At 38.4% G+C, this 24,779-nt stretch overlaps 1 protein-coding gene across 1 annotated transcript; it reads right to left on the bottom strand.

Moving 5' to 3' along the window:
- Positions 1-208: 208 nt before the first annotated feature.
- LOC131459154 (protocadherin-20) lies at positions 209-5,333 on the bottom strand. The gene is made up of 2 exons (XM_058628630.1): positions 5,184-5,333; positions 209-4,073 (listed from the first exon to the last, which is right to left on the bottom strand). The coding sequence occupies exons 1-2, from the start codon at positions 5,235-5,237 to the stop codon at positions 1,452-1,454; spliced, it is 2,676 nt and encodes an 891-aa protein (XP_058484613.1). The 5' UTR covers positions 5,238-5,333; the 3' UTR covers positions 209-1,451.
- Between the last annotated feature and the right edge of the window lie 19,446 nt (positions 5,334-24,779).

Below are 24,779 nucleotides of genomic sequence, written 5' to 3'. Positions count from 1 at the left end.
AGAGAACCTATGAAGCCTTTAGTTAGCATCAAATCTCACAAAATGTTTAGTGTGTCCATTGTGGGCTTCTGTAAAAAGCCCACAAATTGATTTGCTGACGCAGCAAATGAAAATAACCTCATGTAAATTTTACGCATGGGACCTTTAAACAACGAGTCACAGTATAAACCCTTCCAAATATCAAAAAGAGGACATGCAGAGGACAGTGTATTATAAAAATAAAGAATCTTTAATAGATAATTCAATTTTCTGTCATAAACACCATGTTTTCACAGACACATTGAGAATTCCATGGGTTTTTTGGTTTTTTTTAAAGGAGGGTGACATACTGTATAACTGAAGCAAATGCATGACAGTGAGGAAACAATTCAAATTGTCCAGTGAAATGAAAATAATGGACTTTGTTTTACACACAGTACACAGTCAGTGAGCCTTCACACAAAGTAGGGCAAAATGTCACACAGGATTTTGACAACACACATCTTAAATCACTTATCTTTCCAAGCATTCAACCTCATCTTGTTGTATGTTATTATGTTTTTTTGAATTTTGGAATACATATCAGCCCATAACAAAGAAAATGTGATTGCAAGTGCTGGTAAAACTAGAAATTGATTGCCTTTGTTTTTGGTCCCTAAGCCTGTTTCAAATTATAAATGAATTGTCATGTTCATAAAAAATCATGTTTAGTATGCTAGCTTTCTAAAACCTCAAATTGATACATGACACTGTGTGCTTCCCTAATGTTCTCTAAAGTCGCCTTAAAGTTATAAATCTTGATCTACATTTGAACTGTATATGGAAAACAAATAAAATACAATGCACAGATTAGGTGATACCAGGAGCTGAGAAATAAACATTTGTTGTGCGTGTAATTTGACCATTTAATGCTAATGCAAATGTTTTTTTGGAAGTTATATTTGAACTCGGATTGGTTGCTCCCTTTACTTTGTGATAAAGCTGCTGATTTGACACAACTACTATTGGATTACTTTGGTTTTCTGACACTTCAAATCTGTCATGTCTGTACTCCTACACTGTAGATGTGGACAAAGTAGTGTGTGTGTCACAATGACAAACCCATGGCGTATAATTTAAATCAGTGTTTCCCAAACTTTCTACACGGGGACCCACTTATTTAAAGATGGCAAACTATCTATCAGTCATGACAAGAGCAAAATCATGTAAAAAAATTAAATTATAGCCATATCTGTGTTCATTTTGAATTGGTAAAGAAATGTGTACATAAATAAATTTTTGGGGACCCCAAATAAATCTCCTATGACCCATCTGTGGGTCCCAACCCATTGTTTGGGAACCAGTGATTTATAACACAATTATTGAATTTGTATGACACAAGCAAAATGAGAAACTTACTTACTAACTCACAGTGAGTTTTGTAAACATTCATGTAAACTGGATTTTTTTTTAATTTCGTTGACAGATGGATGTTAGGTGTCTGAGATCTGCCTGAGCTTTCCGTTTACAATCTGCATGGAGTCATTCTTCATTTTTAAAGGCATTTCCACCTCTGATTTTCTCTTTCTGCTCTTTTTAAACCTGTTGCGGCATATATAAGCTGTTAGACCAACAACCAAGCAAAACAGCCCGAGGCATGTCACTGAAAGAAAAATAAGGGCAGGCTGACATGGACACAGCTCATACCTTTCAGGCCCTTCTGTCATCTGGCCAACATACCAAGGCCTCTCCTCTATCTCGATGTCAGCTTCTTTGGTCAGCAGGCTCTGGATGTAACTCTCATTGCTGACTGTTTCATTTACAAAAAAGTTGACTGTAACCATTGAGTAAAGAGGTTCAGGCTGGCCATGATCGCTGACCTTCACCAGCAGGCTGTAGAGGCCGCGGTTGTTGAGCTCCCTCTTTAATGTGATATTTCCAGTGTCTGGGTCAATAGCAAATGACCCCGGCTCACCACCTTTCCTCTTAATGATACTGTAGGCAATCACAGCGTTCATGCCTGTATCCTTATCCACAGCATACACCTCTGTAATTGATGTTCCTGGTAATGTGTTTGGTAGCACTAGCATGTAAGACTGATTGGACTGGGGAAAGAGGACAATAGGAGGGTTGTCATTAACGTCCAACAACAACACAGTCACCATGGCAACACAGGAAAGGGCAGGTTGTCCACCGTCGATGGCCTCAATCCACAAATGATACGTCCCTTGTTGCTCGCGGTCCAGCAACGTCATAGTCCTCAGTGTGCCTCGACCCGTGTCTATCATGAAGATGTCACTGCCATTGATGATGGAAAGTGCGACCCAGCCATTTTCTCCAGCGTCAGCATCTGTCACTGAGAGGACCCCAATCTCGCCGTAACCGGGGAAGTTCTCTGGCACAAAGAAAGTGAAGTCCTTATTGATGAATCTGGGACTGTTGTCATTGCGGTCTTGCACTGTCAGCAGCACGGTTGCAATGGACTCCCTCCTGGGTGTCCCCTGATCCACTGCTCTCACAATGAAGCGATATTTCTCTTTCTCCTCGCGGTCAAGCGATGTGGCTACAGTCAGGACTCCTGTCACGCGATCCACAGCAAACATCCCAGGTGCATCACCTCCCAGGAGGTAGTTGACTTCCCCTCTGCCTTCGCCGTCCAGGTCTGTGGCTTGGAGCTGAGTCAGAAAGGTATTTGGTGGATTGTTTTCCTCAATGGATATTTCCACCAAAGATTGCTGAAACTCTGGTGCGTTATCATTCTCGTCCAGTACCTGCACTTTGAGGTAGGTCTTGATTACAAGTCCTTGAGTATTCTTAGCGACCACAATAAGATCGTAGTCCTGTGTCTTTTCATAGTCCAAGGGCTCCGTTGTCTCCAGCAGATATTCGTTCTTGAACTGCTTATAGGGGCCAAGCCTGAAGGGACCGGTTCCTTCCAAATTACAGTCCACCTTTTGGTTCTTATCAATGTTCTTCACAGTGAAAAAAGCAATTGGAGAGAATGCTGGCTCTGACTCCTTGACTGTCACCACTCCCTCCTTTTCTGGTGCGATATACCGTGGTATGACAGCAGGAGGGCCAGTGATATCCTTTATGATATGGACAGTGACCGTAGCAACAGCAGGAATACAACCAGGTCCATTAGCCAGAACAGTGAGTTTGTAAAACGTGGCCGTGACAGAGTCTATTTTTGCTGCAAGCTTAATCAAGCCTGTGATTTTATCCAAATGGAACAAGCTCCTCGTGTCCCTTGGCACTCTGTCACTGTAAGCGTAGCTGATCTGTGCATTAACACCAAGGTCGGTGTCAAAAGCGTGCAAACGTGCCAAATGTGCCCCTTTGCTTGTATTTCCATGTAGACTGATGTTAATATGTGTCACGGTGAATTGGGGGCAGTTATCATTTACATCCGTGATGACAATTTTAAAGGTGGCCGCGCCAAGTAGAGGAGGAGTCCCCCCATCCTCTGCGATGATATCTGTGATGTATTCAGCCTGTTTCTCTCTGTCCAAGGCTTCTGTCACAATGAGGAAGGGTGTGAGCTCGCCTCCCTCATTCTCCTCAACATCCAGTGTGAACATGCCAAAGTCATTAACCAGCCAGTAGGTCTGTACTCCATGAGAACCCAGGTCCGGGTCCATGGCAGAGTGCTCCACTGCGAAACGAGCACTGACATGTGTGTTTTCAGGGACGGATATACAGATCTCATTCACAGGGAACTTTGGCCTGTTGTCATTCACATCCTCAATTATGATCTTGACTTTGATTAGCTGAAAGTGCTGCTGAGGCAACAAAAACACGTCCAGCGAGAGGACACATCCATGGCGCGCTGAGTTATCAGGACAGAGGGTCTCCCTGTCAATCTCTGTAGCAGATGTGTAAAGCTCCCCAGTGGTATTATTTAGGTTTACATACTGCTGAATGACCTCCTTTTGTGGGAGATTGAACAGAAAGGGGGGCTGGACGGTGAAATCCAACTTTAAGTCGACTCCGATGGCCCCTATGAAGGTCCCGGTGGGTAATCCCTCCTTTATCTTATAGATGAGCTCTTTTGCTTGGCTGAAATTTGCAAAACAGGAGAGAGGGCTGATGTGAAGCAGGAGGATGCACCATCCCTGTAAGATGAGTAAAGATAAACGTTTAATGAGAGCCGCAGAAAACGGTAAGATTTGCAAAAAAGACATTACTGATTACATTATTTGAAATGTAATCATTACACATACTATAACTCTGATTATCATGGTTATTTTAGCCAACAGATCCATGATACTAGACTTATTCAGGAGTTTAACTTCTGTGCACAAGTTTAAGAAGATGAGTGAAGTTAACAGTTTAATGAGAGTAGCAGGAAAGGGTAAGATTTGCAAAGAAAAAAGAGACGGCATTACTGAGTCTTTATTTCTGTGTGAAATTGACTATTTACTTCAAGTAGCAAGAACCTTTTCCACACATACAACCACAATTTGAATTGTGATCATTACACATACCATATGTAACTCTCATTATCAGGATCATTTTAGCCAACTCCACAAAACTAGATGTATTCAGGAGTTTAAACTTTAGTCCATATGAAGATCAGTAACGATAACCGTTTAAATGAGAACTGCAGAATTCTCAGTGGGAAATTGACTATTTTTATTAGTAGCACACACACAACCATGATTTGAAGTGTAACCATTACACATACTGTATGTAACTCTCATTATGACGATTACTTTAGTCAACTGTGATGTCAAACTTGATGTACTGTATGTCAGGGGTTTACCTTTAGTGCACAGGGCGACTAGTAAAGAGAACAGTGAAATGAGAGTTGCAGAAAACACTAGATTTGCAAAAAATAAGGTGAAATTTCCTCGTTGTAACACTTGCTATCATAATTACTTTGGCCAACTGTTCCACAAAACTAGACGTATTCAGGAGTTTAATGTTTTTTGCACAAGCTTAAGAAGATGTATAGAGTTGCAAAAAAGACTGACATTTAAAAATAAGAGCCATTACTGATGCTTTATTTCTCAGTGTGAAATCGACTAGTAGCACGCTATAACTCATCGTTGTGATGATTCAAGAAATTACACAGGTTCATTGGATTCATCTTTAAAGTCAGTGGCATGAAGATAAACATTGTGATATATAGAGGGGCCTGGCTGTGTCTGTGCCTCCGTTGGAAAAAAATAAATAAACTGTGTATCATAAAAGTGAAGTTAGTGAAGGATCATAAAACTTACCCATATCCCTCCTCTGTTGCTACGACTGGGGCGTCTGCAGTTGATCATGTTCATGTCAGTCCAGCACTCCCCACTCACTCACAGCAGTAAGAGTGGCCGCCGAATTAACTCAGGCATTTTGAGTGCTGAGCAGCACAGACCTCTGCTGAGTGCGACGCCTTATTACTGTCTGACTTGAACAAGTCATTCATCCCAGTGCTGGCTCAGGCCACTCCCACCGTATGCAAATCGGGCCCTCTATGTTAACCAATGAGGGCCCACTGGGAACTGTAACTTGAAATACAGATTCACCTTTCACTCATGCCACAAAAAAAAACAAACAAACCACTGAACCATAAACACACCTGTATTTTATGTGCACACCCATGTTTTGTGAAAAGCAGCATAGTTTGGATTTCTGTGGGAAAATTATAGCACAGCAATAACAGCTGAGTTTTTAATGACACAAGCAAGATGAGGAAAGTGAGATTACTTTAATCTGACCTTAGTTAACACGACTATAAATGAAAGCAAATGGAATTTTATTGTCCAACTGGAACATGAATTATGTCGCTTTATATATGATGATTAAGAGCAATACATGTTAAAAAAAATTTAAAAATTAAATAAAAACTCTGTTTAATGTTATAAAAGACATACTATTATACATAGATAGACAGATAGATGGATAGATTAGATTAGATTAGATTATGCATAAAAAGTGTGTACAATCTAAGAAAAGCCAGCAGAGAGGTAATTTTTGTGATTTTTGTGATCAGAAGTCGTTGCTGCGGTCGGATTCTGGATTGAGCCTTTAACTAAATCAACCTCATAATCCCCATGTGTTCTAAATGCCCGGGCCAGCTGTTTGCTGGGATTGGAAGCAGACAGAGAGACTCTGAGAAAATGAGTAATTGAAGTTCTCTGGTGGAAGAGTGGATTGAGACACAGTCACCCTCTTTTCGTCAGGCTTTTGCTGTCATGCCACATCGCAAGCGTGCCGTGGATGGACAATTATGTACAGTATGTGGCCTCAAAATGTCAAATCTATATTAATTTCATAACTGCACAATTATGGAATATAGTATTTTCATGACTATGTAGACAGTACATTAACATGGATATTTTATTGGACAAATCCACCTTGCGTCTAATATCTAGTATGTAATATCAACATTGTTTTTAGTGTTGAATGTATTTGTTGTTTCTGCCTGAACCTGAGAAACTACTTTTATTCTACCCAATTTACACTCACTTTATTAGGTACACCAGTGCCTGTTCATGCAAAAGTCTAATCAGCCAATCACATGACACCAACTTACTGCATTTAGGCATGTAGACATGGTCAAGACAAGCTGCTGAAATTAAAACTGAGCACCAGAATGAGGAAGAAAGGTCTGAACATGGCATGAACTGCTAATCTACTGGGGTTCTCATGGATGACTATATGTAGGGTTTACAGAGAATGATCCAAAAAGGAGAAAAATATCCAGTGAGCTGCAGTTTTCTGGGATAAAATGCCTTGTTAATGCCAGAGGTCAGAGACTAGACCTCTTCAAGATGTCATACATATTCCATCCATAGCTCCAGTCTCTTCAGAGCCACTCATTTACGTACCTCTCAATCCCAATTCAAGCATTCATTTTTTTTTCCAAAATATCTTCATTGTTTTTGTTTTGTGCACATGAAGTTCGTATTCTGATATGATGACATAACTGATGTTTATGATCTAAGTACTGTTTATTAACTAGTAGCTGCCTGAAGAATGCCACCTTTAAGCCATTGTGAAAATAAATGCATCAAACACCACACCGGGTGCCCTTATACAGTATTTGGTGTCCTGTTTACCGAACAAAGTGGCTGGTAAAACAGACTGTAGATGTAGGAGAATGTAGTAAAACAGCTTATGATGGAAATTAGAGTCAGTTTAGAGATGACAGAGCAGAAAAACAATGCAAGTATTTATCTCTATAATTGAAGTAAACATGTTCTGTTAAAGAAAATTACCAATGGAAAAAAACCTCTAAGTCAAACTGGGCATGAATCAAGACAGTTTGTTTCATTAAAAATGAAAATAAAGCATCATTAACAATTATTTTTTTAGTTACTTTAGTTCAGTCACAGGTAAACACAAATAAACACAGATGCAACTTAATAATATGTCGAAATGTTAAAGGCTGTTTTTTTTTCTCTTTAGATTATTTACTCTGTAGCAGTTGCTTTACAAGGAGCTGGAACACAAAAGCCAGTGTTGCTGTTCAGTTCATGTGTCACATAAACCTGAGACGGTGACCTCTGTGTCTGTTGGCTCTCGTTTGTTACTTCTTAAGTCACAAGTTGTCTCATCATGACAACGACAACAGAAAAGGAAAAGAAATGAGATTTTGATCTAAAAATGAATCATCTAAAATAAAAACATTTTGATTATCATCCTTATTGCATTATATTCAATGTCCCGGTTTCAAATCTGTCCTCTGACATATGCTGAATATTACTTCAATGATATCTGTTACTTATCTTTTCTGATTGTTGTATACGGTAAAGTCGAACATGCTCTGGAATAATGTAACATTTAACACTTTACATTGAATTTCAGCATAAAAAATGTAAATGCACCTTGGAATAATGTTAAATTTAAGTTTCAAACACTGAAATATTCAAATACACTGTAATAGTGCCAAATGTAACACTTATTTGTATTTTAACATTAAAATATTTAATTTAGTTTACAGTGCTCCAGATTGTAGATTTGAAAATATAAGTTAACTACAGTCTTTTTGCAAAATGTACTGTGTATTGTAATAAGTGTATGTTTCAGAGCCTCTGCAATTATTAAACTAATCTTTAATTAAATTTTTCATATATTTAATGAACTTCTTGTTAATGAATTTTAAAAAACAACAGTATATGTAATATTTTTCCACCCAAAAACAAAACAAACTCAAAGGTTGAACAAGGCCAAGAGGCTGTATTACTTTGGTCTTAATGACACAATTTGCTGCTGTAAGATGATGCTGGGTAATCTCTGCCCAGATTTCCGAACAGATGTCCCGTTAACCCTGGTCTTTTCTTTTTTAATCAAAGTGCCGCTAAGCTATCCTGATAGATACCAGAGAGCTCCATGACTCAGGAGGTGCTGGAAAACTTCATCAGTCCAAACAATCTGTGGAGCGAAAGTCAAGGGCGTCAGCTGCAACTTTAATAAATGTCCTCAGTTTCATGCTGGCTCAATGTCACAGTGTCCAGAAAAACCCAAAATATTGACACTGAACACATTTAATCTCACATTCTTTCTTTCATTGATCATTTTAATTAATTGAAAAGCGAAATTGTCAGCAATTGTTAGCGAAACCAATCAATCAAACTTTATTTATACAGATCTTTTCATACAAGGCAATGCAACTCAAAGTGCTTCACAGGATAAAAAACATCCTGGCACCCATCCGAACAACTGTTTCAAACGAAACGCTGGTATTATGTATTAAAAAACAGCAACGGAGAAGTGAGGAAGTGAGGAAAGGAAGAAGTAAGAAGGGAGAGAAGGAAGTGAGGAAAAGGGGAAAGCAAAGGAAGTAGGGAAGGGAGGAAACTCATGGAACTGGAGACTAAAAGACTATAATGGGTGATCTAAACAGGAGGAAAACGATGGTAAAAGATAAATTAAAAACATAAATAGTATTATATAAAAGATTATGAAATAGATACATGAATCAGTACTTAATATAAGCAAATAAATGAATTGATTAAATACATGAGGTAAGAATGTTAAAGGACACTAAATTCTGATAAAAAATGATATGAACATTCTCTGCTGTTGTTAGGTTTTCTTCTGTTATGTAATGTGGCCATTACAGGAAAACTCATTTAAAGTGTCTTTTACATACTGTGTGACATAGTTACTGCAAAGGTATACAGGAAATACTGTTAATCGCAGTAATATTTGGTATAACTGTGTCAGTTATTACAGTCATTTATTATAAAATGACACAGTAACTTACTGTGAAAGTACAATCTCAGTCATTTATTATAAATATACACATAATCATTTCCTGTGAAAGTAAAACAACAATTTAGTGTGAATGTACCTAGAGCCGATGTGTGCAGATCTGCAAATGAGTGATGAGACAATTGTTTATTAACGTGTTTTTTTCTTAGTGTTTTTGTTTCTTCTCTTTTACTTTCACTTGATTTGTACTGGTTTTGTTTGTTTTTTCATGAAAAAATTAATACACGTTGACGCTCTTTATGTAGAGGAAGAGTAGCCGTGACCTTAGCAGCAGTAACCAAATACATTAGCATTTTCTTCAGCATTTCTATATTTTACAACAGATAATAACTTCATAGCCATTTACATAAGCGGCTATGTCACATGCAATGTCCTGATCAGACTGCCCATTGTTTTTGTGCAATCATTTCATCACAGACAGGACAACAAAAAAAAAGAAGAAGAATGACACAGGATGATCATTAATCAGAGGGAGTTTCCTTGAGGGAAAGTCTCACATTGTTGTGACCTGCTCTGGTCAGTCTCCCTTTGGGCCCATCAGTGTAATTGTGTAAATGCCTCAAAACATTAGGGAGCTGAACTATTACCGTAATCTAAATAGCTTGATGTGTGATAGATTGCATGTGACATTGGTGCAGTACAAATGAACCAATGAAGCCTGTAAATGTAATTAGTCACCGAGCCAGCTGGAATGGCTGCTTCATTTGTCGTGTTCCAGAAACAGGCAGCACAGCTGCATTGTTACTAATAAGAATGTGCAGTTCGTCCAATCAATGCGCCGCAGTCAGATATACTAGTTTTACAACGGCTCATGAATCAAACTTTGTGTTTGTCGCAAAAAACGGATTCCTGCGAATTGACCCAAACCTTCAGATTAAACACGACACGTGGCAACATTTGTTAAAGACACCACGTGTGACATTTATCAAAAATAGGTTAAAAATGACAAGACTAATGTTATGAATTCTGTTCACTCGTGTACCTATATTAGCCAAAAGCTATTCTGACAACGCCAGTCAGACGTGCATAAACAAAATGTTAATGCACTGCTGACTGACGTGCATCAATGTAAGTTAAGCATTTATTAACCATTATTATTTTTTATGATTAATACATAATTATTGTGCTCACTTATGGCTTATTTAGCTCGAAATTTTTGTTAAGCGACTAAATTTACAAAAGGCTCATGAGGAGCATTAATAAAGGTTAATAATGGTTTATAAATTATAGTTAAGCAGTGCTTATTCAGCACTCCCATAAACAGTTAACAGTTATTGCATTATTACTGCGTTAAGTGCCTACAAACCCTTGAAAAATATGTGAATTAATACCTTAATTAACCTGAATAACATTATTAAATATTTGTTAAAACATGTATTAACAGTTAGCAAATGATTATTACAGCATTTACTAATGTTAATTAATGTGCACTTATTGTTTTCAGCATTTCTAATCAAGCTGACAGCAGTTTACAGACAATTCGATAAAGTAAGACAGAACAATTGTGGCAAAGGTTACATGTTATCAGTAAGTAAGTAAGACAATCAGCTACAACCTCGCTTTCACGTAAAGGAGCCGAAGGTTATGAACACCTGGCTGTGATAGGAGCGTGAAGGCAGGGACCGTCTACAAATGGCAACACCGCAAGTAAATGTTTAATATCTTATATATCACCCTTTGTTAGTTGAAAAGGGCTACAACACCAATTTTTTTCCCATCATTTTTGGCAATTAATTGTTATAATTATTTTTATAAAAAACTATAAAAATATCAATGTATTTTACTGTATATTATACCATAACATCTATTTCAAAAAACACATACTTTTCATAATTTCTGGGAATGTTTTTTTAACACAGAATATTTGCTAAAATCATCCCCATAATACAATGTAGTGCAAATACAGTTAATGACATTATCCATTTTACCGTCTCTGCTGTATCTTCCAAGTCAAACCCCTATGAAATATCAGAGTGACGAAGGTACCACCTTTACAGTGGTAACAACACATTCCCACAAACCCACACTGTTTCCTGACATCATCAAACTGGATTTTCTGTTATTGTTTTGATTGAGAAACGCAGAGCAACAGCGATTATCCACCCAGTCCTAATATTTTATATCAGCTAGGCTTAAAACGGCTCTGCGTTACTTTGCAATGTGTGTGGATGCATAATAGCCATCATTTGCATACACAGTAGATATTTCCTCTTGATAAAATCCCAGTATTGACTTTTAGCATCATGGTGTGCTCAGTCAGTGTGATATAAGACAATTAATAACCAATCCTGTGTCTTTAATTTCATCACAGAGGAACCGTTTCCAGCTCAACACACTCCAGCGTGCATGAGCCAGCACTGCAGCTGCATCCTTCACTCTCGGGGGGACAGGCCTCAATATTACCCCTCTGTATATGTCACCATGAAGCCAAGCAGGAGCGGAGAGGAGGAGGAGGAGGAGGAGGTGTGATTAGTTTTGTCTTTTGTATATAAATGGAATTGAGTGTAAAAGCCTGGGACAAGCCTCTTTTACATTATATCTCTGCAAAATGACTTCTTTGAATGAAGTCAGACCTGGTTGTTCTTACGCTGTCACTGCCACCTACTGGCTGAATTGATATAACTGAATACATCCCATTAACCAGTCCAAATCTGTATTTTCACTGCTCCTTGTATCCTACAGCAGAATTAGATTAGTGCAAATGTTGGGGCTAAAATGTTTAAAGGGTGCTTACTTTCCCCTTTGTTAAACTTTATGAATATTAAAAAAAGCACAAAAACAAAGACAGCATTTTAAATCATAAAGGACTATAACCTATATCCTAATCCTAATTCTTTTACTTATCTAATTTATCCTCCCCAGATTGGAAAACAATGGCTGCCGTAACTCTTAAAATAAGTCCATCTTTCTAATGTCAATAATTTTATTACTAGGGCAAGACACTTGAAATAAGAGTAGAACATTTCATATAATGATTCAAAGTTTGCATTTTCTACAAGAAATAAAACTTTTTTAATTGTCTATTGATAAATAATGACATAGGTTTAAATAAAACACCAAGAATGAATTAAAATCCAAAAGGGTGAGTATTTACTTCAGATAAGTAGATGATTTGTCATTTCTCCACCTCATTTTCACGCAAACCAATTTTGGTCCAAAAATCAGCTGCAGATGGATTTAAACGACTTTTAAAAATGCAGAAACCTCTAGTTGTGTTTCATCTTCATGTGATAGTTCGAGTACAGATGTTTACCCACAGCTTCAAACTTAGAGTTTCTATTTTAGTTATTATTGCACTTGTTTTTGCATAATTTACCTGGGTTTTACGTAAACTTTCATTTTCTATTCGTATTTAATTATTCATCAATTTGTCACGATTCAAGAAGATTCATTTGTAACATTCCAGACTACAACTTTGCGAAAATCCTGTTTTGTACAAAGAGAAGACAAAAAAAAAAGAATAATTGAGAATATTAAAATATGTATAAATACCTAAAAGGAGAAAGAGGTATACACATTTCTATAAAAATATTTACTCCCAAATGTCATGTTAATTTTGACATTTGTATCTGTATTGACGTTGACCTAATATCTGTTTAAGTATAGATTAATTAGGTTTTATTTTGTATTCCTTGTCTGTATTCTGTTTGTTTTGTGTGTGCTTAGTTTGAAATGTGTCATACAGATACACAATTATTATTCTTATTGGAATAGATTTGTGTCAACATAACAGTATATACTGCACAATTTAGGGGTACAGATGAAAAACTACTCAACCGCTACACCCAGTATTGACTCTCTCTCTCTCTTTGTCTGTGTTTCTCTCACACTCACACTCTCTCACTCGCCGGCACTTTCTCCTTCACTCTTTCCTCTCATCAGCTTTCTCTACCCTTCTGCTCTTGTCGGCTGCTGCTAAAGATGCATCCTGGCACATGGTGTATGTGAGAGAGGCTCATCTGCAGAGGTGAGACAGAAGCAGGGAGAGTGTAAAATAACATGAAAACCTTGTGAGCTTGTATTTGATAGAGAGAGATGGTATGACAGTCTGAGAGTGTTAAAGCTCTGTGTGTGTGTATGTGTGTGTCTCGCTGCAGGTGCAGGCTTGATATATCATTGAAAACAGGTGCTGTGGTAAGAGTGTGTGCCCCTCACAGCTGCAGCCAAGGAGATTACTAGCCAGGCTTCCATGTAATGAAGTTTCTATCGATTTGCTCACCACAGGTTCTTGTTTCTGCCTGCTAACACTGTGACTATTTCAAAGCCCCAATTTTGGGCTCTTGAGTACATCAATTAAGGTTTAAATAGAGTTTCCAAATGGCTGATTGAGAATAATCACAATGTCAACTTCTGATACTTCCATATCTGAAAATACATGTCAATATTTGCTTCGTCTATGTTGAAGAAATTCAATGGTTTACTTAGAAGCAACACTTCAGAAACCAGGTTCTTTTGTTTTGTTTTGTTGTGTTTTCTCTCCTCCTGTGTTTCTGTTTCTGTGAAGAGACGTGAGAACAAACTCCTGGGAACACACAAGCACACACACATACACAAACGCACATTGCATAATCTGAGACTCAGAATACAAAGCAAATGTTTTGCGGTAGATCCAGTCATAGCATCGGGCCTCATAAATTGTAATATTCAAGTTTATTCACAGGAAACTGGCTAAGTGTTTTCTTTACTGCCGGGAAAAACAACAAAGCAGAAATAGTACAGCATACACAAACAGAGAGATGAGAGAATGAGTCTCTGTAATTATTCTCATATCAAATATTAATTTGTGAGCAGTTTTTAAATGTATGTCCTGCATGAGCAAGCAGCGGGGGGAAACTGAGTCGGTCTGCAGAAAATCAAAAAGGAAATGGGAAACGGCTAGAGGAAATAGGAGGGACGGAAGAAATCATTTAAATTTAATGCTCCAGTGCACCAAGAGGAATGGGATGATTTTGGAGACGAAAAGATAATGTGTAAGTTCTTTGTAAGTCTTTACTTTGGTGAACTTATCCCGAGCAAATAAATAAAAATAAAAACACACTTGTGGTCAGTGTGTGAAGTGTGGACAAAACAAGTGCCAGTACTCCCCTTATCCATCCTATCCTAAACACTAAATTATGAACATTTTCAGTAAAAAAATGATACCAGAATATATACAATAAGTGATGCTCACATCTATGTATTTAAGTGTTAAGTCCAAAATAACCAAAAAATTTACTTGTGTTACACATTTTGCCAACTTGTATATTTAGAAGTGAATATAACTAAACCCTAGACACTAGAAACACTCTCATGAGAATGGGCAACCTTCACATTGTGCACCCTTGGAAGTGTCCATTGTAAATTGGACAGAATATACAATCAGAACAAAAAATAATAGTAAAATAGTAAAACGAAGAAGTTCGGACAGTACCAGCACCACTTCAAGCACTGTTTGTGCTACATTTTGATGTTGGAGTATAGAGCTTCATCAGTGATAGTACCTGGGGTCATAGTGGGTTTTGGGTCTTTTCAACGTCAGAACTCCTGGCCCAGGCAACGTGACCAGGAGTGAGCAATTCCCAGCCTGTGTCCAAGAAGCATCAGCCCACTGATTGTCCCCTCTAATCGACAGTCATCTTGAGACTTTCTCTCCATCTTCTCAGCCTCTGCTGATAGCTTTCCTTTTAAGCGCTCCAGTGATGCCCAAGAGACTCTCGGCCTAGGGCCAATTTTTTTTTTCTAAGCAACTGAATACTGGACTAAAACATCGAGACAAAAACCTGAACCTTTTACACCTTAACTCTCCAATTGTGTACAGCGCTGTCTTGTCACCAACTTGTTACGCAGACTATTTTAAGACCGATGTGTGTGAGATGTGGAGAATATAATGTGAAAAAATGCCCTCAACAAACTATATTTCCCCCTTCCATACTGTTAGAAATTGATGTGCATCAGTCCAACTTTGAGAATTACTGGTTCATCTTTGATCCCAACATATGGTAGTTGTTATTTTAGGGACATCTACTCTCAAAACTTCAAGCCACAGAATGTCTTTGACTCAGTTCCTTTTTTTTTCGAGAATAAAGGTTCTGAATTCTATATGAAATTGTAATTTTTGTGTAGATAACCTAGTAGGCCTCCCACGACAACCTTCACGCAAGCCCCCTGCTCCCCACTTCAGTGGGCATTTCCCCGTGTCTCCCTTCACGAGTCTCCTCCACTGTTAGTTCGGGAATGACCACCCGTTTGGATGATGTAAAGAACACCTCTGTGATGTCTTCTGGGAATTTGAGTTGATTCCCCAGGTCCATCTGCCAGTCCTGTGCTGTTCCCCAGAGGCCCACTTGAGTTTCCTGTCGAGAGCTGGGATGTTCTCCTGTTGGAAAATGTTATCTGTCATCTTGATGCTTAATGCTCTGGTCGATGGCGCCGCAGATGGACTCAGCAACCATTTTGGCGGGGAGCCACACTGTGATGTATATGCAGGGTGGCCATACGTCCAGATTTAGGCCGGACAGTCTGGATTTTAAATACCCTGTCCGGCATCTGGCACAGCCTCCTGCCTGGAGTTGCACTGCAATGCAGCATAATTTACAATGCCCTAAGACCAATGATCTAACAAATAATGTCTGATATATCATTGGTTAAAAACCTGCTTTATTTAGTTTTAATTTGCACTGATATAGAGGTGCTGTGTAAATGTGTGAGTGAATGGGTGAATGGCAAGAACTGTAGTGAAAAGCTGTCATGAGTGTCTAATCAAGTTTCCATATTTAAGGTGTCTCTTCCTGCCCCCTTTCCCACCTCTTTGATTCCCTGTGAAAACTCCTAGTGTCTTAACCAATAGAACACAGAGCATTTAAGCTGTTTTTTCCCACTACTATGTCAAAACGTATATAACAGAGGCTATAAAAACTATAGAGTGTCTTATATTCTTATTTTCAGCACAATCTGTAGGCACTTTTTTCACCATTTTCACCACACACCTGAGCAAAGAGTACTCAAATGTTTTAAAATCAGATTGAATTTGTGCAATCTGGAAATACGTCACATTTCACAGTTTAATGGCTTGTTATTCTGAACAAAAATGAAAGAAAAACGGAATCACTACTCCTGAAAAAAAGGCGATAGAAAATGAATCATTACTTTGACTCAACAACACGTACGAAGATGGAAAAACACATTTTGTAAATAGGTGACCTATAAACACACACCCCCACCCCCCCATGTCCATATATGGAGTTGTGTATCCGTGCCACGTGAGGACTAAGGGTTAAGAACTACTTATTTTGCCTGTTGACGACAATTTGTGCCTGCTGTGTTCAGACACCTCTGCCATTGTTTGCTTATATAAAAACCTTGAGACTTTTAACTATTGCGTGATGCATTTTTGCGTTTATTCTGTTCATGGCTTGTGACAAAATCCGCTTTGAGTGGTCATCAAGGCTAGAAAAGCGCTAAATACAGACCACTACACAATCTAGCTTTAATTTGTAGTTTGCAATGTTTATCAGAAAGATATCCAACAAGGTCCGTGTATGGTTTCTTAAAGCTCTTAATGGTCTTGAGTCCTCTTATTCAACTGACTTGCTTTTACCATATGAGCCAGTTTCTGGTCCTTTAATCATCCCAGGAGTAGAAACTAAAACTCAGGGTCTGGGTCCACGTTCAGAACTTTCATATTTTTAAAAGTAAACTCAAGACTCACCTTTTTAGTCTGGCTTTTTTTCTCTTTTACAAATTTTTCCCTAATTTTTTTTACTTTCATCCAACCTCAGTGTTTCCATGTGGATAGTGTTTCCGGAGTTTTGTCCCATCTCTTTTAATATCCCTCTGATGCCTTCATGTCTGTGACTCACAGACTCACCATGTCTGTGTCTGTGAGCGTGTGGGGTGTGATTTTTTCATGTAAAGCACTCTGTGCTGCGATTTCAATTTGCGCTATATGAATACAGTCTGATCGAAGCCTATTCATGTTTGTGAAAAACACCACTGGGACATTATAAGAGTCGGTTACACTTAGTTTGTTAGGTTGTGCGATATATTCCTCCATATCTGTGAATGTAACGTGCGCAGTAACCAGTCAGAAGTGTATTTCAGCAACTTTTTCCACTGATGACTGATTTAAGAACATTGCTATCAGAGTCACAAAGGAATATGAAACTACAGAAAGCACTTTGAGAGCACACAACTTGTGTGTCAATTGTGTGTTTGTGTTTGAAAGGCTAAAAATAGTTTTTAAAAGAAAATCAGGTAATAGAGAGGACGGTAGAGTGAATGATATTGTGGCTTAAGCTTATGAAAAGAAAAACAAGAATATTACCTCTGAAATATATTGCAGGGCTTTCAGAAACAGCAGGGAAATAAGAGAAGTTACTTATAAAACAACTGGACATACAATTATCACTGGGGGACTGGAAACACAATTTCTGTATTTGTGCAATTACAATACAATGAAAAAGACGACTTCTAAAAGACTGCCTTTCTTCAAAAAGTAATAAAAGCTTCCTGCACATGATACTTAAACCATGGTTAAAAAATGGAGTCGGACGCCAACGTGGAAGTAAACAGATTTTGGAGAGCCAACGGGGGGTGAAAACAACTCCTTTGAAAAAATAAGCTTTTCACACTCACGTTTTTTATTTTTTTATTTTCTATACTACTATTCTACTGCTTTGTACATAAGTATAATAACAATAACAAATGCACTGCAGCCTTGGTTGCAAAACCTCAACATGGAGCAAATCTAGAGGCAATAGTGTGGATCACCGTCAAAACTGAATCATTTCTTTGTTGCCATTTCACCCCGTTCATACCCCCTTTGCGTGGTATTAGAAATATCCGTGTTTCATCCTGCTATGTCATGTAAATATTTCATCAGTCACATGTTGGCAACTCAATAAAAAACAGGCCGAAGTGTGATCCGAGTGGCGGCTGTGTTGGCGGGAGCTCTTTCGTTAGCGAGCGAGGTCAGAGGACAGCAAGCAGGCCGGGTCAAGCTGACAGCAGAAGCAGCAGTAAGTCGGACAACCACACGTTACAACAGCAGCATCTCTGACTGCACAACATGCTGGAAAAAATTCAAGTGGACGGGCTGTACAGCGGCGTAAGATCACAGCGGGCTCCATTCCTGTCAGCGAACAACAGCAGCCTGAGGACACAGTAAGCAGAGGCTCGCCAAAAGTGGACAGCAGAAGATTAGGGAAAATGTGTGGTAGGGACACAATTTGGTGTCAACAACATCATACCCTCTCCTGTGCCTGCAGCTGAAATGATGGCAGTGAGGTAATGATTTTTTATTTTTTTATTTATGATTTGTTTATAAGATTGTCAATACAAGACACAAATCAGACAGAAAGTACAAAGTTATAATATAAAATATTGTTGTCAGGACGATATTTGCCACAAAGGCAAAAGAAAATAAAAATAAATAAATAAACAAGTAAATATGTACATACAGGCAATACAAAAAAGGATACTGCTAACTAAATGTGAGTCAAGACTTATTCAAAGAAGTGAGGTAATGGTTTAAGAGAATAATTCTTGGTGCATCATTTACATGCCTCAGGTTATCTTGCTGAGCATGTGTGTCCCTTTGTTACCACTACATTTTATTCTTAGACCAGTGGGATAAAACCAAAAAAAAAAGCACAATTTTTGGAAGTAGTTGCTTCCAAAATGACAATGAGTTCAATGCAGTAGCTTCCACAGCGACAGCATGAGAGATTTATGCATGAATGTGTACCGGTGACCTCACAAAACATGTCTTTGGCAATAACACAAATAATATGCAAAAAACGAACAAGAAGAGCGAACAAAAAAAAACACCAAATTAATTTAGACAAGTCTTAACTACACTCACTGTACGAATCTGAGCAGACATGGATGTAAACTAAAACTAGATTGGTTGGCAAAGGCACAGAACCGCAGGGCATAAATTCTACTTGTATGCTGTCATTTTACCTCCGAGAACATGTCCTTGACTGTAAAACAGTGGAGCTGTGTAGGCTGCTACGGTATGCATGGTTTGGACTTAATTAAAAGGGAATTTTCTGCAGATGTCCAACTCCCCTCAGTCTGTCATTTCCTCCTGACTCTGGTCTTTTTCGAGTTTATTAGTGCTGGTGATACAGCAGTGTGGTTGGTACATTCATGGTAACTAAAAACAACACTGACATGCTTGACTGAACCTTAGTAGGAAGTAACATAGTCTATAAAATATGTGTGTGGGCTTTCATCAGTATGCACTGAAAATGTATGCAGTTTTAATTATTCAAATCATAACTTATTCTAACTTGTGTTCAAGGGCTGTCCTAAATGACGGAGGGAGAGGGCCACATGCAGGCCCCAATTGATTTCATATTATTTGTCTGTATTTTCTATTGATTGATTCATTTCGCAGGCATAAAATTTTTTTATTTATTGTTATTATTGCCGATATATTGTTCCATATCAAAACAGATAGATGCTCACTGGCTCCCGCAGGTAATTTCAGTTTGAGACCCCTTTGTATACATAAAATAGAAAAGCCAGTATTTGAGATTAAAGTCAGTCTTTGATACCAGATTCCCGAAAAACTGGATTCTGGGAGTAAAAAAAAGTCAGAATTCTGAGACAAAAAGTAAAAATTCTAGATTAAGGTCAAAACTCTGGAGATTAAGTTGGAATTCTGACTTTGTTATCTCAGAATTCCAGATTTTTTTTGTTTGTTAAAAATATATAGGCTATATGTTCACATTTGGCCCTAATCCTCTACCATACAAAACATAATCACAATTTTTTTTTAAATATTAGTAACACAACATGCTTATGTTTAAAATGAGATATTGCATGGCCAACATATGTCTTGTCTTGAAATCTGCGGCACGTTTACTGACTTCATTGCAGTGATGGGCTCTTGCTTTTAAGCTTCACCTAACATGAAAAGATGGTGGGTAACAGCTGCTCTGCGCAGAAAATATCTATAGAAAGGCCAAAACAAGAGATGCCATGAGATGAAGTTTGAAAGAGTGCACTAACCCATGTAAACTATGCATAAATGCCCGGGGCAAATCTGCATAAAGCTAGTGCAGATTTTGAACGGTGGGTAAACAGCATTTATTCGCATTTACCCTTCACTACTCCCCCCGGTGTGGCTTTCTGAACCGATGTTGTAAAGCTTGGATCAGGTCAGTGGAGCCACACAAATTCAAATAGCAAGCAAAAGAAAACACTGTCATAAAATCTGTGTCCAGGACTCTGAACATATCAGATATTCACCCCCGGAGAGAAATAACTGTAGAGACCAGCCAGTGGTTTAACATCCTGCTCTGGCTCTATCAAATGTTGGTGCTTCTATTACTGTAACAACTCACACATGACTGCCACTTGTGAGTGTAAAAGGAAAAAAAAAAGCGCAAGTATAACAGCAATGGTTTGGAGGCTGATGTTAGGAAGCCTTGCAGAGACCTCCATTACACAGGAAAAAGCTGTAAAACTAAGTACAACCCCTTTAATGATCCTAAATGAACTGTTATCAGTCATTCACATTTATGTATTTATTTAGAATTGGGACATTGCACAAAAATGATCACCATTGACGTTAATACGCCAGATTATAGCCATTTGAAAATTTACATCTTTAATATCTAGGCAGGTTTATGGAACACACCAAATTATATAACAGTTAGTTCCGACCAGTTGCAAGCAAGTGATTTGATTGGACAAGAAGCATTCCGTGAGTGCTGATGTTGACTTTTACAGCACGGGGACTTTGAACTGTACACACTTAAAAATAGGGCTATTTATTCGTTTTTTGTTTCAATCAAACAGCAAGACACTATTACATGCAACGAGGCAAACTTTTCTCCCCATTCTCCCTCCCATCCCCTCCTAAGGTGTTAAAACAATCAAATTAACATAGAAATAGAAAAAAAGAGGAAATTTTTGCTTGTAATATACACATATCTAACAATCTAGATTCTTTACTTCGTCATTGTGGGATAGTTGGATATATACCCAGAAGAAAAAGCTTGGGGTCCAGTGGTAACTTCTTAGCCAATATCTGATCATATTAATAATGTCTTGCCAGAAGGAATTTATTTCCTCTTGCTTCATTGTCGTTAAACTTGTGCAACTTGACTGGGGTTACGTACTGTATGTACGCATCAGCCACTTATATTAAATAAGTTTCAGGTTGCTGTGTTTCTGAGCTTTCATATATGCCCCATTCCAATCTTGTAGTGATATTTCCTCACCTATATCTTCCATCCACAGTCTCAACTTATGACTTGAAGATTCATCAGACCCAGATATGATGAGGTTAAACCTCTACCATAACAATGTCCTGTAATCGCTGTCTCTAATGAGCAAAGAAACGTTACTTGCCTTAGGTTCCGGGTTCATTTAGCAACTATCAGCCTTTCTTAAGTGACATATGGCCACTTACAACATCTGCTAATGTATAAGCCAGCTCCTTAACCCGTGGTCAGTTGTCTCTAAGGGGAAAATTGGACTTTGTAATGGTAATGTAAGCATACAAAAAAAGGCATCTCCTAAATTGTGTAATTTGTCGCTAAATATTCTTGGTAACTTCTGCAGACACTGACTGTAGAACACCTCTGCATAATTGCTCGACCGTTTACCTGAAATATTTGTTTTAGATTGTTGAAAAGCAGGAAGTGATTCTCTGCTGGTGTTGTCCTTAGTTTTTTTCTGTCTTAGTTCCCTGTCTTTGTGATTGCCTGCCCTGCCCTCACATGATTCACCTGTCTTGTTAGCTTCCACACCAGTGTATTTCGTCTTTGTGCGCCCCAGTGTCTCTGTCAGTTTGTCTGTTCTGTTGTGTCCTAATGTACAGTATCTATCACCTCTGACCTCTTTTTTTTGTGTCCTAGCTGTTTAATTAAACTCTTAAAACTCTTTTTTTCAACCATATTATGGATGTGCAAAATACCACAATGCACCTCCCAGTCAGAGAATTAAAATACATGCAGTGAGTTTCATATTTATCACAATATGATTGTGCACAGGTGTTCAAATCCAAGTACTTGTCATTGCTCATACTGGAATTAAATTGGCACAAAAGCCTTTGTGCTGCTATTTAACAATACACGCAGGCATTGTTATATCTACCTCACCCGGGACTGTCTCAGGGCAATTTTTTTCCTTTGTTTGTTACAGGTTTCATAAATGCAGTCGTTGTGCAGTGTCATTTCCAGTAAAAGCAGAGGAAGATTTCACGAGGAGGACATTTGGAGCAACGTTACTGTACATCTCCAGTGATTGGAAATGACAAACCTGCCCCACTTGTTTGCTAATGCAAGTGACGTGCAGCGATCCATCATCGCAATGCTCTTTTTTTTTATTGAGGACGCTTAAGTAGTCTGACGTGACGCTGTGAGTGAAGATCCTGGGAGACAATGGACTCGCTCAAGGTCATATCTGACAAGACATTATGGACAGAGCCTCTGTGAGTGTTTGTGTGTGCGTGAGTAAATACAGTATGAGCTTCGTTTCCTCTCCGTGCATCTTTCCCCTTCCCTGCTCTGTGGTTAGCATGCTGAGTGGGGCCCTCCACAAGATACACTCTGCCTTTATATTCGAGATTACTTAATGGTCTGCTCTTAATGGCTAACATTTGTGCTGCAGAATGTAGGCTGGCGCAATTTGCACAGTGCGCCTCGCATCCTTCTTCCTCGGGCACACGGGTGTTATGCATTTGTATCAGCATGGAAACAGGCTGCACTAAACAACATAATTCTATGCCAGCGGGCTCTCCAGGTTATGTATGTCCCTCTGCCCTCTGGAGAGTTACGAGCAGGATGGAACAAAGGCAGAATGCGGATCACCTCGTGTCCTTTTGACGGTATTTTTATCACCTATTTGTGACATTAGATCGAGGACCCAAGAAAACCTCCAGTGAAGAAAATGGCTGTGCCACAGCTTTTTTTGTGTGCACATATATATGTATGCAGCAAGGAAAAGTGGGGAAAGGCAACAAAGAGGACAGAACAGTTGGTGGTACTGGATAAAGTATAGAGAAAAGCCAAGGTTAATAGAGATGAATTGTGCATGACAAGGAAATAAGAAGATAGAGAGAGACAGGGAGGGAGGTTGGGGAAGAATGGGGCACCTGGGAGGAGGGGCATCTGATGAAAAGGGTGTCTTCTCTCCCAGGGGTCAAGCTGTCAGTGCGACTTTGTGGCATTTATTGTCCCACCTTTGCCACTGTGACCTCACATTAAGCCAAGGGCAAACAAGAGACAAACACTTGTCACCAACTCTCTCTCTCTCTCTCTCTCTCTCTCCAAAAAGACACGTGGCAGCCCAGTTCGACATATGTTTATGAAAAGCCAGGCTGTTTCTGGCAAGTTCAGTTTTCACTGCAAATTGGAAAAGCACGGGTTGAGTTTAATGGATGATGTGACTTAATTTCTCACAAAAGTCCACTACCATAGTGCTATATGGCCGAGGAAATGAACAATGATCTGGCAACAGCACGACCTTCTCCCCACAAATATATTCCAAAGCTAATTTCATAAGCTAATCTATGACAGGTTTGACATTTCAAGAATAGCTGTAATAGTTTTTTTTTTCTATTTAAAAAAAAGTCATAGGTAAAGGGCAGCGACGGTCAGGTGAATGACACATTCTGCCCATTAACTGTAGAACAGATTTATACTGACATCTGAGTGATCAAGATAGTGTTTTATAGTAGGCTACATATGATGTAATATAATATAATATAATATAATATAATATAATATAATATAATATAATATAATATAATATAAAATAATATAATATAATGTCTGTTTCAAACAAGTATCTATTTGAAAATAGAATCTGTCTCAAACTTGGGATATTGTCAATAAAGGGGACTGATGTTACATAGTTAGGATGAGGTTAGTAGATAGTAGTAGTAGTTATGGTTTAGGTATGTAAGGATAAAGTCTCCAGGAAATTAATGTAAGCCAATTTAATGTGCTCTGAAGTCAGATAAACCAGACTGTGTTTGTGTGTGTCTCCATGAGAGACATAGAGAGGGAGAAATAGGAGAAGGAGAAAGTCTACTCACACTGCTGTAGCATGAAATAAGATTCAACTATTAGATTTGAATGGAGTGTCAGCCAAAAAAAAATGGGAGAAAGAAAAAACCCTTTTCAATAGGGATGGGAAATATGAGCTTAAAACTGTATCAGAATATTGCAAAAGGATATTAATGAATATATTTTTTTATGGTATAGAAAGTCATATATTTAGCAAATTATTCTATAAATAACAAAAACTCACAGATATAACTAATCCTACTTGATATTAAAGTGGTGGGCCTCATGAAATCAATCGGGCGGCCATATGTGGCCTGCGGGCTGGGAGTTTGACATCACATCACTATCACTTTAGCAAAATGCACAAAATGCATCCTCAGGAAGTTATTTCCACTTTTAGGTGAGCATCAGCTGCTAGTGCAAGCAAAATTGAAGCAAGTCTGAGCAAGAGAAAATGTGATGCTTTCAGTATTTTATCACACTCAAAATCAGTCCATTCACATATCCTGTGTGTAACACTGGTGGTACAGATACCACAGTTTGTGAACCATCTATTCTTTAATCGACACAAAACCACATTTGAATGATTAAACCCCCTTTAAT

The sequence above is a fragment of the Solea solea genome, chromosome 5 (genome assembly GCF_958295425.1).
Source record: "Solea solea chromosome 5, fSolSol10.1, whole genome shotgun sequence".
In the NCBI taxonomy this organism is placed as follows: Eukaryota; Metazoa; Chordata; class Actinopteri; order Pleuronectiformes; family Soleidae; genus Solea; species Solea solea.
The sequence above is the reverse complement of the archived record's forward strand: the minus strand, read 5'-3'. Positions and strand labels throughout refer to the sequence as shown.